Genomic DNA, 15,907 nt, shown 5'->3' with positions numbered 1-15,907 from the left:
TACTAAACTACTCCAGCAGGAAAAAAAATCAATGACAATAGCCCACAACCTCCCCAAGGTTTTTAAAAATTAAATATAATCAATACTACACATTACACATAGCCACTATAGGTACTATAATAATATAATCACCTCTTGTATAATATTTGTTGGTGATTGGTATCTCTATGACCTATAATGCTTTATAGTCTAAATTATACATACATTTTTGAATTGAATTATTAACTATAATTATGAAATATTTCTCTGCTTTAAATGAAGTAGTGTACAAATTATAAAAAATAAATATTTTATTACTTTTACTTGAAATATATTTAAATACCCAAGTAAATAAAATACTGAACAAATGTATTATAAGAATTAGGTCATAAGTCATAATTTCTTGATAGAACTTAATTATTTAAGTATAAATTCCACTTTTGTGATAAATCTGTGTTAAATTTATTTAAAGCCTCATCAATGTGAATATCATAATTTTGGTAATTTTATATATTAGGTAGAGGCAATTCAGTATTGTCTCACATAGTCACATTGTTCTTATTCGATGCTATATTATGCCTATATGTCTATATGTATAAAAAAATATTATAAATATTTATGATACTATGATACCTACCAGATTGTTGTAATGTTGTAATTATAAGTGTGATCGGGTATATAATGCCGCACCGGACGTCATTATCTTGAATATGTTCAATGTTCACTTGTGTCTTGTTCAGTTTGTAGTTCGTAATATGCACATAATTCCTGTTAAATTAGAGTTAGGTAGGTTTGTTATAAAATCGTTAAAAATAAAACAAAATTTAAACATCAAAAGCCAAAATATCGTTCAAATATTATATTAAACTTATGGCCAAAGAAGTCGATGTTTTATGCTAAGATTAATAAAAAAAAAAATTTAAATTGTAATATTCCCACTAGTAGCCGTACCTATTTTCATATTTATATTTTGAGCATCAGCATTAAAGTCAAGAATGATCGTTTAGTTATGACAGTTATATAATAATTAATAAGTTTAAGTATAACAGTCAAAAGGTATTTATAACATAATAATAAATAATATATGTATACAATTTACAACTTTCGGAGGTTGAACATTGACGGGCTTGTCGTATCTACAACTAAACATATATTTAGTATTTTTTCTATTGTTTACTTTCCTTAAATATACCAATAAAAAGTAAAATATGCTCATAAAATCGACGAATTTTATGTAGTTATTATAAGAAAGAATCATCCATTTTTATGACAAATGTGAGTAGGTTCCTATACTGGAGTGTAATCGTTATGATATTGTTGGCTATTGACCTGTTGTTATACAAGTGAATTTCATAAGTTATAATCTTTGTAAAAAAAATTTTTAACCGATTATCTGTTATGTAGATAGATGGATAGATTATTTAACCGAATCTATAGGCTAAAGAGTTAATAAAAACCATTCGAGAGAGTACATTAGCTAAACTGAATAAAATTCTAAATACGAGTTGAGCGTTTTCCGTTTTCTCATTTCCATATAAGAACCCACTCGAGTTAATATTGGCACAAGTAAAAGAAAAAGTTTCGTTAAAAAATTCTATTTAAAATTTTGAATGTCAAAATTTGTGAACGTAGATAATTGAAATAAATGTGTTGTTCATTACGAAAAATTGCAAGTTTATGATTTCATAAAAGATTTACCGTTTACGTGATGACATTTTAAAACAAATTATTATGATCATTAATCTAGAGTCTAGACGAAGATGATGGCGTATATGTATTTTCAAAAACAATTTTATTTGTTCAATATTTTATTTTCATTATTATTTTATAATTTAAGATTTTGTTAATACAAATTTAAGTTTTAAAGATTTTTTTAAGAGGTAGTAAATAATCATAATAATTGTTAATAATGCGTGATGGAAAATATTGCAATTAAAATATGGTTTTCATAAATTTAAATTTACCGCGCTTCGATTCAATTGTTTTACTACGTAAAAACGTCCAATGAGCGCGCTATCGTCGTGCCACAATCAGTATTCGGTACAGTCGTAAACAGAATATACACTTATATTTATTTTTAATCGTGGTCGTAGTTAAGTGGTTTTTGGTTGTATCGGACGAATAAAGCCTTAGCTGTTATCAATTAAATAAATCCTATTATCAATATTATTTGTATGAGAAACAAGACCACATTTTAATATTACTTAGATCTCCAAAAAAACATAAACTTTATATAAATAGGTATGATTTAATCTTAATAGTTTCAACAAACATTTACATTTCATATCATGTAAACAATTATAAAGTTAATATATTTATAATACAATGTTCACAATTAAAAAAATATAATTGTTTTATAAATAACTATTAATTAAATTTTATAATATTATCAATTAACAATTTTTCTAAAAGAAAAAGAAATAATATAATAAAATTGGATTTTATAAAATGTACAATTAATCAATAGTATAACTAATCAATTAAACAAATAATTATCAATTTTGTAATTAGTTAAAAAGCTTTAAATTAGTAGAAAACAAAATACTTAATTGATTATATTTATTTTAATTTTAAAAAATTAAAATATTTTTTGTTTTAACAAACAAAAAATAACAAAAACACAATAATAATCTAATAACATTTTGTGTAATAAGCAAAAATATGTCATACAACATAAAATAAAAACAATCCTACAAAATATAAACATATCGAATGGTTTTGGTAGTTGACAAAATGTGGTAAAATTAATTAAAACAGGGAAATCAATTATACATTATATAATTAACATTTAACACTTCTCCTATGGCTACGAGTTACCATGCCCGCTGACCAGGATGCTCTAGATGCAACTTTTTTGAATCTTCTACTATCTTTCTTTTTGTGTGACCTTAATATTCTAGTCATTGGTTCTGTTAAAGGTGTTTTAATTTTTGATATTGTTGTAATTTTAGTTGGAGTAGAATCTTCTTTGGTATCATTACATTTCCATACCTTTTGAATTTTTCCAGAACTTCTTAATACTACACCTACTTTAGTTTCTTCAGGTTTGATTGATTTAGTTGGAGGCAACAGCCAACTTTCACGTGGCAATTGCTCATTTTCAGAATCACTATTTCCAAATTTTGAAGTCTCATCATTAGTTGTTGACTTTTCGTTTAATTTTTGTTTTTTGACAATTCTTCCACTGCTTGTCCGTGTACATCTTTTTTCTGCTGGTTGACCATCTTTTTTACTAGAGCTATTATTGTTGTTATTATTGTTATTATTAATTTTTGCCGATGTTCTGAGTACTTTATTTGTTTTTATTGGTGGTGTTTCTATAGGAGTATTAGGATATCTATATATATAAAAAAAAAAGTAGAAACATTAAATTAGAACAAATATTATAGTTAAATACTAAGTAACTTACGGTTTTGAAGTGCTAGCATGAGCACTTGATGCTGCTCTTAAATGATGATCTGTAGGATATCTAGTGAATATGGCATAACCTCCACTTGTACCTCTACCAAATCTTTGAACTTGTGGATCTCCGTCAACACATTTGCAACTATTTTTATCTTCACATTTCATATTACCAGTCTGCATTTTATGTTTTAGTAGCACTTGTGGAGCAGGTGGTCCAGGTGGATCTAACATTAGTGTTATGACTGTGGTATTGTCAGCCCTCAATCTTACTTTATTCCATTGTAATATTGCCTTATCAACAAGATTTTTTGATGGATTTAACCAATCTACTTTCTAAAGAAAAAAAAAATGAATTAAAAAAATGAAATCTATTATCAAAGGTGATCTCTTACTTCTAACGATTTCATTTCAATATTGTGCTTCTCTGTTGCATATACATTTGAAATTGCAACATCTGCTGAAAGAACATTCCATAAGCCATCGGTACCAAATATCAAACAACGATGTTTAGAAGGATCAACATTGAATACTTCAACGTCCGGTTCAGGAGATACAACAAATTTATTATGTTCAGAATTGAAACTCCAAAAATCACCAAGAGCACGAGCTACCGCTAAGAATGGTATTTCATCAATTGTAGTTGAACGGCGTACAGGACCTTTGTGACCAATGCGAGGCCTATTCCATACTACTCGAGGAACACCAGATTTATTAATTACTTTGCCTCCACACTCTTCTATTCTTATTTTTTCTTCAAATGACTCTGGCTTATGATCTCGTGTTAATGGCTTGGCTTTCCACTCTCCGTTTTCTAAAATAGAAAAGCAATAAAAAAAAAAAAAAAAAAATTGAAAACACTAGAAAAACAATTAGTAAAATAAATAAAAATTATTACCTTCATCTTGATAACCAAGTACTATACAACTATCACCGACGTGACCAGTATAAATTTTTCCTCTCATTATAAAGGCTATGCTTGCAGTGGTTCCCGATGTGTTAGGTAAACCAGATGGAGTTCTCGGCCAATTTTCTAAAAAAAAAAGGTATTATTCATGGGTTAACTTATAAGCAAATGTATACTATATAAATACCTAAGTTTTTCCACATTTCAATATGAGTATTTACATAACCATTACGAATAGCTCTTAAAACGTCATCATCGTTTTTTGACCAGAATGCATCGTCTTTGATGATGGTGTCAAGTAAATGATCTTTGGCATATGCGGCTGCTTCTGAACCACCGTGTCCATCAAATATTCCAAAGAAGGCGTACTCCAGATCTTTCATGTCCGGTGTCTGCTGGTAGGCCACCGAAAACATATCTTCCATATACTTCCTACCGCCCTGGTTGCAGTAACCAGTCACACGAAGGTTGACACCGATGCTCGGCATTGTGACGGTCAAGTGTAGGCCAACAATACAGAGCTGAACAAAAGTTTGCGTACAACCGTTTTATGTCGACATCACCATGTACCTACGGCAAAGTCAATCCAGATTATTCAATTTGACACCGGAATTCACGCTAAATGTAATTTTTCGATGAAATTACCTGTATAACACAAGTATCGCGGGGTTTTGAAGGAAACTACTTTCTACGACGTCCACATACAGCGCGAGACAAATGGCGCGCAGTATGCCGTAATGACAACGACGGATCGGGTGGTACGGGCCGGACGTTCACTTCGATACACTGGACGAATACGCGGGCGACACAATGGCGACGGGAAATAGAAAAAAAGTATAATCTATAATTATTTGTCGTTAAAATACAGCCGAAGCAGTAAAACGTAGTCGCGACGACCGTAACACATTAACATTAAACTGCGTTTACAAGTGTTGGAGCGCTAGAATCTAGATCGCGTTTAATAACGAATTTGTGTTTTGAAGTGCATTAATGCATTACCATTTACCATTCGTCCGTCCGTACGTCTGGCAAACGGCGCGACCGTGAATGTCCCTCCGCTCGGCGGGTTGGCTGCACCGGTGCCCCGTGTGGCGCGAACGAGTGGTGGCTTGGGAGAATGGATTTTCGTCGTCGTCCGGCGGTGCCGAGTACCCCCGCCGGGTGGCGGCCTCCTTCCAAGGCGGTCGAGTGTCGACCCGCGTACGTACGTGTGCAAACGCGCGCGTACACACACCACCGTCCGCCGCAATCACGGCACGAATTTTATTCGGATCATAATTACAAATACGTGATAACACTTCACGGTCCGGGGCGGTCCGAGTGTCCGACTGTTTTGTTTTTGTTTTCGTACTAGTGCAATTTTTGTTTTTTTTTTTGTTTTTTTTTGTTTTTTTTTTTAAATTATTTGTCTGTTTACGTTACGCTAATTAATTTAAATATCTACACCTACTCTCGTTTTGTTTATATTAATATTATACATCGCACGTACACTGTTTACGCTGTATAATAATACATTTTTACAATAATGTGCATAAGGGCTCGTTTAGTATACGGTCCCCGAAAGGATTTCACCACAACGCCTGCAGTAATATCCAAGTAAGTGTGTATTCGCTGGTATATTATTATCGTACATGAATGCTGTGATACACACTATACCGGGTACATTTGACTATAATGTATATGACGTGTATTAGTTATAAATGTATAGGTAGCACATATTATAAATATATATTGTTATGTGATCTCGTCTTTTTCTAAGAACTGTTACGTATAACTGTGGAGTAGGTACTCGACTTTTTTTTTTTTTTTTTTTGTGTCGTTTTGCACTTATATTACGAGTAATGACTCAAGTATCAACAATTTTATTTTTTATTACTGACAATGTATATATTTTTGTCATACACCAATCTAAGTTTGTTTACATCCCTACTAAAATATATTGGATGTTATTTTACCATTAGTATTTTCATATAATATTTTGTTCTTCTTTATAAAACTATATTGGTAAACATTGATTACCCCTACATTGTTTTAAAGTGTTTAATTTTCTGTGACTACTTAGTCAGTTACATTTGTTCAAAAATTGTCACAGCTTTTAAACAGATTAAGAAAATTAAAATACCTACCTATTGTTTATAATAAGTAATTAATAAATATAATAAAAGTTAATAATATGGCAATTGTCTATTTCTGAATAATTTTATAATTAAATTAAACAATAAACATGCCATTATAAATAATGAACATGGGTAATGGTAATCAATTTGTTTAATTTAATTATTGTTAATGATATGTGTTATCAATACCTCTAAAATGAATAATTAATATAGGTATAATAATATATATTTATTTTTTGTGATTAATTAAATATAAATTATTAGCTATCAGGTTTACATATTATCTAAATGTATATTTTAAACAAACATTCATACTATTACTTTTACATTTATTAAATAATTTAAAGATAGTATTATATTTGATACATAAATTTTAGTTAGTATTATATTATTCAGACTAATTTCAAAAAAAATTCAGTTAACCAATCTTATGTGGTTCTGATTAATACAAATTGATATTTTCACACTGTTTTAATTCTGCAAAATCTAAAGTATAATTTTTTATTTCCAACTTTCTCTATCTATATAGTTTTTAATAGTCTTCTTCCAGAGGATGTTTTAAAATCTCAAAGTTTTAAGTATTGCCTTAGTTTCAATTTCTTATGACAATACACTCACATTATTATTTTGGTATTAAGTTGACTGTTTTTGCATTGAATACATTTTTGCTTATTTTAATGTATGTCCTTGATTTTTCCATTATACATTACTGTGCTTCATAAATACATAAAACATTTAACATTGAACTGTTTACAATTCTTGTTTTTGACTATTATGTCAAGAGTTCAGAAGCTTTTTGCTATTTATAATATAGTAAATTTTAATTATTTTGTTTTTATTCTTGTTAATATTATTATAATCTTTACAATTATCTTCATTTTTTTAACGTTCCTTAATTCTTTTTTGCCTTTGTAATTTATTTTAAAGTTGTTACTTTTATTATTTATAATCTACCAACTTACTTTTAAAAGTAAAATATTATTTTTTTTGTATTTTGTAATAAACAATAAATTGTAATAATATGTAATTGAGAGATCTATTTAAATTATATATAATTCAATATAAGCAACTGCTAAAAAAACTTATCATAAATTTTATGATAAGTATATGTTTTATTTGTTAGGTATAACAAAATATGTATACATAACAAGTCATAAGTACGTAGATATTAATAATAGGTTTAATGAAAAAACATGTACATAAATAATTTAAGACATTTGTGCAAATTAAAAATAATTTAACAGAATTGTTTTCTAATGTTATGGCTTACTGTCATTATAAATCTATTATATTAATTCAATTATTTGTAATTTGTAGTTTGTACACATATATTTGTATTTTAAGCAGCTTTAAATTTAATGTCTCTGATCAAATTTGAACTTTTATAGTCTCCTATGGCTATATTAATCATTATCAATTTTGATTAGTCTGCGGAACTTAAATTAAAAGTTTTTAAATTCTAAGTTTTAAGACATCTATGGCTACAAAGCTTTGAAAAGTGGCTATTTCAACACTCAGTTATAATGTTGGTTTGATTTCCATCTCTCAGTGTTAGTTTGTAGACATTCCACGAGGAAGGTTGAAATATAGGAGATATTCTTTGCAAATGCAAAAACCAGACGGTTTCTACTCGCCTGTTTTTTCTATTTACATAATAAAATAAATAAATAAAAAAAAAAACGAGAAAAAAAAGGTGTTATAGATGAAGCGGGGTATTTTTTTACGTAATTTCATCTAACGCTTTATTCAGGAGCAGACAAGCTAAGCTATCGATCATGCAACAATATACTTTCGAAACTCGTTATTTTGTTTATAAGCAGATGGCACATTTTTGAATTTTTCACCAGTGGTCAGAGACCCTATTATTTTATAATTTACGTTATTTTGCTCAATATAAATTAATTTGAACAAAAGATTATCGATATTCAAATCGATTTAATGCAGGTACATTTTATTGAATTCTATTTTAAACATTTCCGATGAACCATATTTTTTATGCAAATTTCCACAGTATTATTGTAAGAAATTTAAGGTTTTCATTATTATTTTGAATCTCTTCTATTATTTACTCGCACTTTTAATACAAAATAATCAAAACGTTATACAAGATATACCCATAAACGAAAAAATCGTTGAGAAAAGAATATAATATCTACTATAGGTACACACTTTTAAATTTTAATTCAAAATAATCAACATAATGAACTAGTGAATTACGTAAACAAAAATAATCCACATGGCATGTAACAATTACAATCATGTAGGTATACGATTTTCGAAAAATCAACGATAAAATATAGCATCTAAATTATTTGCAAATGATAATGTCAAATGTTGATATTTTTTTGGTAATTTTTTATTAATATGTATTACTATACACACGGTCACACGACTGTGTGTTCAAAAACTATGGAAAATTGGTAAATCCTAATCATTTTAAATTTATGTTTATATAGCTCGTTAAATAATTTATATAATATAGGTATATACATAGCGATTTTAATATAAATTTAATTAAAGTTCGTTCGAGGCTTTTTATATCTTTTTTTTTTTAATTTCCAAAAATAAATACTAATATATTTTTTATAATGCGATTATATTTATATATTTAAAAAATAGTTACATTAAAATACTTAAATAAATTATCAACAAATCTTAAAAGATCGCCATATAATTGTTATTAATTTTTTAAATAAAAAATAATGTATAAGGGAATGTGTGATCCTAGGCCTTTTCACTGTTATGATTAGTATAAGATATTTGTTAAGTTTTAAATTATAGGTAGATTCAGTTTTAATTATCATATTATGCCTACGTATTACATAGTGAACTGACTGATGAACTAAGGTATTTTTTATTTTTTCTTAGGTTAGAATCTATTTATTTAAAACTATGAAATAGGTAGTTGTAATAAAATTATATTTTATTTGAAAACGATATTTTGTGTCGCGTGTACCCTATTATACAACGCTTCTGTTTTTTTTTTCGTATTGTGTGTCCTACAAATTATGACAGTGTCTTCGTTGTTAATTCTACGAACATATTTCAGTTGAGCGTTGGTTAGTTCTTTCCGGTGGTCTTTTGTAATTAGTACCGTTACCTACCTGTTTGGTACTAATATTTGTTCCTAGTTAAAAAAAATTCTGTAGATCATAATATTGAATGGTTGTGAAACTCTAATGGACAAACATTTTCCTTTGTTTGAGCTTCTTAGCTTTGTCTTCTTTATCATTTTATATTGAAATATAATAACTGTAACTATTGGTCGTTAACCATTATCAAAGATCAAAACATTTTTATTCATATCAGAGAAGTTGTGTAAAATTGAATTCAACACATTGTCTTTAACAATTCATAAGAGTAGGAGATCATAATAATAATTATTTTAAGTTAAATAAATATAGTATATTATTAATTATACTTGATTTTATTTTAAAACTTTTAGAATTACAATTTAAAAAGCCGATGCCGACTATAATAAAAACTATATACGTTATTTTGATTACTTATAATAAATTATTTGTTTTCTCTTTGACCCCGGGTATCACTAATAAATGTAACATAGCAAATATACGTTCTGTGGAAATAATCGTGTGTAATTAGTTTTAATATTATAGCGTATTGACCTATTTAAAACTTAAAAGTTAAGAATATCTGTGTTTGTATGGTACAAGTTAAGTCAGTTAAGGTTGTATCTATCTTAATTCGTATTTTGCATGTTAGTTTTTCTACGATATTTCAATTTTTATGCAAATTAGAAGTATATACTATATGAAAATTTAAAAATACTCATGTATAACATTAAAATGTAAATATCGTAAATTTTTATACGTAAGATATTGACATTGAGTACGAGATAATATGATATTATCTGTATACAGATAATGCTCTTAACTTAAAACTTGATGGTAGATCAATCTATTTTTTTATTAAAGTTAATAACAACATAAGAGGGGGTTTGCTGAACACAATTTTGGTATGGGGTCTCTGTATACAAAGAAAACTAATAGTTTGCAGACATTCTCTTAAGAAAGTAGAGTTGAGGTAATTTTTTTGGTTGTAAGTAACATGAGATCGAACCTAAAAATATTCATCTATATAAAAGTAAGATCGTCCTGAACAGATTATGTAAATCTTTTTATCCTCAGAATAAGTAGGGGTCATTTATAGATTTATCGGATTGATGTTAGTTAGAAGATCTGAATTGATTGTTAGAGTTATTTTTTCGATTCATTCATATCTGCCTAGACTCTTGAATAATGCTTGGATTACAAACTATGAACTAAGATGATATACTTTGAATAATATCTTTGCTCATATTTTTAAGAAACAGATAAAGGTGCTAGTTTAAAAAAAGTCAAAGATTGAAATATCAACACGTTAAATTTACTTCATTATTATATTTTAGTTTTATAGTTACTTATTAAATAAATTATGTTTATGATTTTTATTATTATTGAAAATTAAAATATTTTAAGATAAAATCTTTGATTATGTATTATGGTATCGATAAAAGTAAAAAAAAAAAAAAATATAATCTTGATGATACGTGTTTGAAATAATAACAATGTGCACTGAAAATTATACTCTAGAAAACTAAAATTTGATTGAAAATTGAAATTGTAAAAGCATTTTATAGCATATTTTGTAAAGTTTATTTCTTCCGGTCTGATAATCTTGATGTCTCAAATTGTTTTGTATCTGTGCTATAGACGATCGTTACGTTCACCATGAATATAATGTCGACTTCTTTAGTTCTTTAAACTCAAACCTAATGGTGCTAAAAATGTTATCTTGTACGTAAATATGAAATATTGTATAATATTAATGATGTAATAATTAAAATGTGTAATATTTACGCCTATGGTGACGAATTTTGAATTCTTATGTATAACATATTTTGTTTGTTTTAACTATAGCATATAATCAAATAAATCAGAAAAAATATGCAAATATATGAAAGACCTTGCTTAAATTATCAAAACTCATTGGAATTATTTTTTATTTAGTATGATATCATTTCAATATTAATGTGAGTTAAGACAATGTATAATTATTAAAATCAATTCTTCATAAATATTCACCAAAATATCATCATGCTATTATTATTAGTTTGCTTATGTTTTTAATTGATGATACTTCTTGGGATATAAATAATTATATTAAAAATTAACATTGATACTAATGTAGTTATAAACTCATGTGCAGGCACGTATACAGGGGGTTTGGGGTTCAACCCCCCATCCCCCGGAATAATTTCGAGTAACGAGAAAAAAATTGTTTTATTATGTTATGGCACAATTTGTATTGCTAAATTTTGTACCCCTTCCCCCGATTTTTTTTTATATACGTGCCTGCTCATATGGTTATTGTTCTTTAAATCTAATCTATTGAATACCTACTATAATTTTTTTAAATAGCTTAGTGATGTATTGAAATGTGATCACTAGGAAAGGGGTTAAACAAATTTATTTTGTGAAGATCAGGGAATAGTTTTCTTCGTTCTCTAAAAATGATTGAAACACAATTTTATGTATACTAAACGATTCTCTTATCAAACAACATTCATTATTTCAAAATCTATTTATATTTTTGAAAATATTTTTTTAACATAATTTCCAGTAAAATTAAAACAACATTTAAAATAAAAAATATATATTTTTTATCGTTATAGATAATTGTTAAGGTTTTTTAGATTTTTGGATGACAAGATACATTTTTAAAATCATATTATAAAGTATAATATTTTTCGGGGTATTTCGATGTATAAAAATCTAAATTCGGATGATTAGTTTATGTGTTATAACTTATAGCTATTTAAAGTTTTGGTGAGTGGAGTGGAGAGGTACAAGAGGATACTTTGCAAAAAGTTGTTCTACTACTCCGCTTACCTATACTTTAAATACTTATAATTTATAAACTACTCGTCCGAATTTCGATTTTTATGTATCAAAATATTCCAAAACATATTCTGCTTCTGAGTATAAAATTGAAAATGTATGTTCAATTTTTTATTAAAAATGTTTATAAATTTTGAACTGATGAGTGTTGTTTGAAAGATTCATCCAGTAAATATATTTATAAGTTTATGTAAATTAAAATTTAAGTACTTGATAATTGTACACTTATACGTCTCAAAGCTCTGTAAAATGTCAATTGTGTACAACTAATTTATTAATGAGTAAACAATAAATAGATTTACGGTAATTTATTGACGATAAGATATTACTTCAGCATATTAGTGCTATAGATTAAATAAAAATCGTATAGTTAAGGTAAAATTAATATTCTACTGCGACGATGTCAATAAATACCTACCTAAAATAATATTGAGTAATTATTCAATATTTAAAATAAATAGGTAGACTAAGAAAAAAAAACCAATTTTTTTAGAATATTTTAAATATGTTAAAAATGATTATGTGAATCAATGAAATATGCACTTTTCTCGACAAAAATATAAAAATACGCATTTTAAATTTTCGATTTTTAAACTTACCATCGTATAATTTAATTTCTAGCTCGATCTATAGTGCTTTGATTTTAGTATGACATGTGTTTTTTCTCTTTTTGTGTAAACTTTTTATAATGTTTAGGTCTACCTTTGAGTGAGATTTCTAATAAAAAATATTGAGTGTTAGTATTTTTGTGATGTTAAAATTGATAACTCACAGTACTTTTCAAAATTATCGAAGGGAGGGAGAATATATGAAGAAAAAACTGCAATTTTTGCGAAAAACTAGTTTTTGACAAAGTTGATTTACTCTAAAAAAGTTAATTGAAAATTTTTTATATAGTTATTATTACTGGAATTACAAAAAAACGTAATTCTACAAATATTTTTTATAACGTTTGAAGTTTAAATTTTGACGAAATTGAATATTCATGCATAAAATAACCTCATTAAAAAAATTTATATAATATTTTTTTAAAAGTTTTTTTTGTTATAATATAAAATTTATAAATCATAAAAATGGGAAATATTATACTATTATTCTAAGTACCTAGATTAATTCAATTTACTGACGGAAAACAATAAATTACCTATGTTAATATAAATAAACTATAAAATATCCTAAGAAATGCTGAAAGATAGTTTTATGATAAAATAATTTTTATATGCATTGATTTATCATTGAATTCAAATTTAACACATCTATTATTGTAATCTATTCAATGTTTATTATTCAAAACCTAGAATAAAGCAGTGACATTTAAAAAAATTGATTTAATTCTTTTATAATGAAATATAATGTTTAATTTCATTTTTATGTAGGTACTAGAATAATTTATTTTTTCCTTATTTAAATATTATACAATATTTGCATTACGGTTTTGATGACATATTTATGAGCTTTATGTTTACTAATGAAGTATAAAATTGTATGAAATTTATTACTAATGTTGGTAAATTTCAATTCCCATAAACATAAATTGAAATAATGTATAGTCCATATTGTATGTTAATTAAAAAACAATAACTAAAAAAAATAAAATACTAATATTATGAAAATAAATAATAATATACTTATTACATATTTGTTCTAAATCCATGACTATTTATCGAATTTTATAATCACATTAAGTATTTAATAATTAACTAGTTAATTTTAAGTTATTATAAATTAATTAATTGACTTTAGTGTTGATGCAAAATATATATAACATGATATGTACATAATACACAAAATAATAATAAATTTACTAGTTATAAATAAAACTATTTTTTTTTTCAGAACAAAAATTCATGATTATTAAGCATAGTTGTATTACAAATGCACTTCATCTTACCAGAATTTCAGTTCAACAATGACTTTCTTGAATAACAGAGTAGCTTAAGGTAAAAATCGTACTGTATAAAAAATAATAATGATATGCATGTTTTATAATATTTTATAAGAACCTATAATTTTTCTTTGTTTTTTCAACCTCAAAAGATGTATTTGTTGTTTAATAGTTTTATATATGATAAATATATTATATATATTTTATATTAATATAATATATTATATTATTTATATTATAATGTCAGAAACTAAATTTTAGTGTTTTTATTATAACATTTTTAGTTTATGATAAACCAGTATCAATCACGATGTTTAATTTTATGAAAAAAAGTTCTGGTTCCCACAATGTGGTGAATAATGGGAGCAGTTCTGGATATGGGTCACAGGGTTCAGCCAATAATCAAACTGAAGAAAAAGAGCAAAGAAAAAAAATGAAGAAAATGCGTAAAGAAAAGGAAAAAAAAGAAAAAGGCAGTTTTAGTATGTCTTCTGATGATTTATTAAGATTGGATGAGGTGAGAAAAACATAATATTATTTTAAAATAAGTATATATTATACGATATCATTTTTTTAGGTGAGAAAATCATTAAAACTACGAACAAGGCGTAAAGAGAAACAAAAGTTGCCTAGTGGAATTACTGCAGATTACAGTGCAAACTTTTTTGCTCCATTGAATCGTGATGAGACTGATGAAGCAGTTCAAACCCCTCCTCTTCCACCTCGCAGAGGTATTCTTAAACCTCCACCAATCTTAGAACATGGACCATTACAGGATCTTGATTCAGATTCTCTTCTACAAACTAATACATTAAAAAATGAATTAATTGTGTATGAAAATGTTCCAAGAGTATCAAGTATTGATAGCCTCACAGACTCAACAACAAATAGCAGTTTTGCTACACCATTTAACCTTAGTCCTTCTGGAAATGATTATTTAACTGATGAGTTTGACGAAAACTTAAAACTTCCATGTGTTCCAATTGTGAAGGTAGAGCCTCGTATATTGACCATTAATAGAAGAGCAGGACCTGGCAGTGATTTTGGGTTTTCATTAAGACGTGGTCTTGTATCAGAAAATACAGCAAAAAGTTTGAAACCAGTGATTTTTGCTGAGCCGGGACAAGATAAAACACATTATACGGGACTTCTTCCTGGGGATAAATTAATAGAAGTAAATGGTAGTCCTGTTTCTGATAAAAATAGAGATGAAATTATTGATATGATTAAGTCATCAGAAACAAGCGTAACTGTTAAGGTAAATTAAATAAGAATTAACATTTGTTATTGTTATTATAAACTGTTTATATTACTTGTAGGTAGAGCCAGCTTTGGAGCTTTATGAATTAAGTCAAACATATTTAAACAGTCAAAATGGAAATACTTTAGTAAGTAAACAGTTATTATTTATTATTATTTGTAATCATTTAAAATAAACAATATACAATAGCTTCTTGGTAATCTGGAAATTTTTTCTTTGACATAATACTTTTAAGATTTTTTATTGTAGTTGTTAAAGCAAAAATTTTGAAAATAAAATATAGCCAGATTACTATATGTACTGAAATTCAGTACAGCCAGATTATCGAAAGTCTACTGTATTATATTGTATCACTAGAGTATAAGAAGTAATCTACTATATTAGTTTGAATTTTGCGTTATGAGTTTTGAAACTAAAATAAATCAAATAATACAAACTATAAATGTTTTTTGTACA

At 26.7% G+C, this 15,907-nt stretch overlaps 2 protein-coding genes across 2 annotated transcripts; one reads left to right on the top strand and one right to left on the bottom strand.

Annotated features, from left to right (window-relative positions):
- Positions 1 to 2,608: 2,608 nt before the first annotated feature.
- On the bottom strand, positions 2,609 to 5,252 carry LOC113556766 (protein phosphatase 1D-like). Its single transcript, XM_026961899.2, has 6 exons — positions 4,934 to 5,252; positions 4,476 to 4,858; positions 4,280 to 4,414; positions 3,777 to 4,195; positions 3,389 to 3,717; positions 2,609 to 3,316 (listed from the first exon to the last, which is right to left on the bottom strand). The coding sequence occupies exons 2-6, from the start codon at positions 4,774 to 4,776 to the stop codon at positions 2,761 to 2,763; spliced, it is 1,740 nt and encodes a 579-aa protein (XP_026817700.1). The 5' UTR covers positions 4,777 to 4,858; positions 4,934 to 5,252; the 3' UTR covers positions 2,609 to 2,760.
- A 436-nt stretch (positions 5,253 to 5,688) lies between these two features.
- LOC113557527 lies at positions 5,689 to 15,654 on the top strand. The gene is made up of 5 exons (XM_026963097.1): positions 5,689 to 5,884; positions 14,142 to 14,245; positions 14,475 to 14,707; positions 14,768 to 15,448; positions 15,510 to 15,654. The coding sequence occupies exons 3-5, from the start codon at positions 14,501 to 14,503 to the stop codon at positions 15,624 to 15,626; spliced, it is 1,005 nt and encodes a 334-aa protein (XP_026818898.1). The 5' UTR covers positions 5,689 to 5,884; positions 14,142 to 14,245; positions 14,475 to 14,500; the 3' UTR covers positions 15,627 to 15,654.
- The last annotated feature ends 253 nt before the right edge of the window (positions 15,655 to 15,907 follow it).

The sequence above is a fragment of the Rhopalosiphum maidis genome, chromosome 3 (genome assembly GCF_003676215.2).
Source record: "Rhopalosiphum maidis isolate BTI-1 chromosome 3, ASM367621v3, whole genome shotgun sequence".
NCBI classification, from domain to species: domain Eukaryota; kingdom Metazoa; phylum Arthropoda; class Insecta; order Hemiptera; family Aphididae; genus Rhopalosiphum; species Rhopalosiphum maidis.
Note: the sequence above shows the minus strand (reverse complement) of the source record. Positions and strands in the feature narration are given on the sequence as shown.

Bases quoted from the DNA above. Each gene is read 5' to 3' on its own strand.
- LOC113556766 (XM_026961899.2), bottom strand. From the start codon at position 4,776: ATGCCGAGCATCGGTGTCAACCTTCGTGTGACTGGTTACTGCAACCAG. The intron at 4,415-4,475 runs GTATTTATATAG...TTTTTTTTTTAG, and splicing joins TGAAATGTGGAAAAACTTAG to AAAATTGGCCGAGAACTCCA. The intron at 3,317-3,388 runs GTAAGTTACTTA...TTATATATATAG, and splicing joins CATGCTAGCACTTCAAAACC to ATATCCTAATACTCCTATAG.
- LOC113557527 (XM_026963097.1), top strand. From the start codon at position 14,501: ATGTTTAATTTTATGAAAAAAAGTTCTGGTTCCCACAATGTGGTGAAT. The intron at 14,708-14,767 runs GTGAGAAAAACA...TCATTTTTTTAG, and splicing joins ATTTATTAAGATTGGATGAG to GTGAGAAAATCATTAAAACT. The intron at 15,449-15,509 runs GTAAATTAAATA...TATTACTTGTAG, and splicing joins AAACAAGCGTAACTGTTAAG to GTAGAGCCAGCTTTGGAGCT.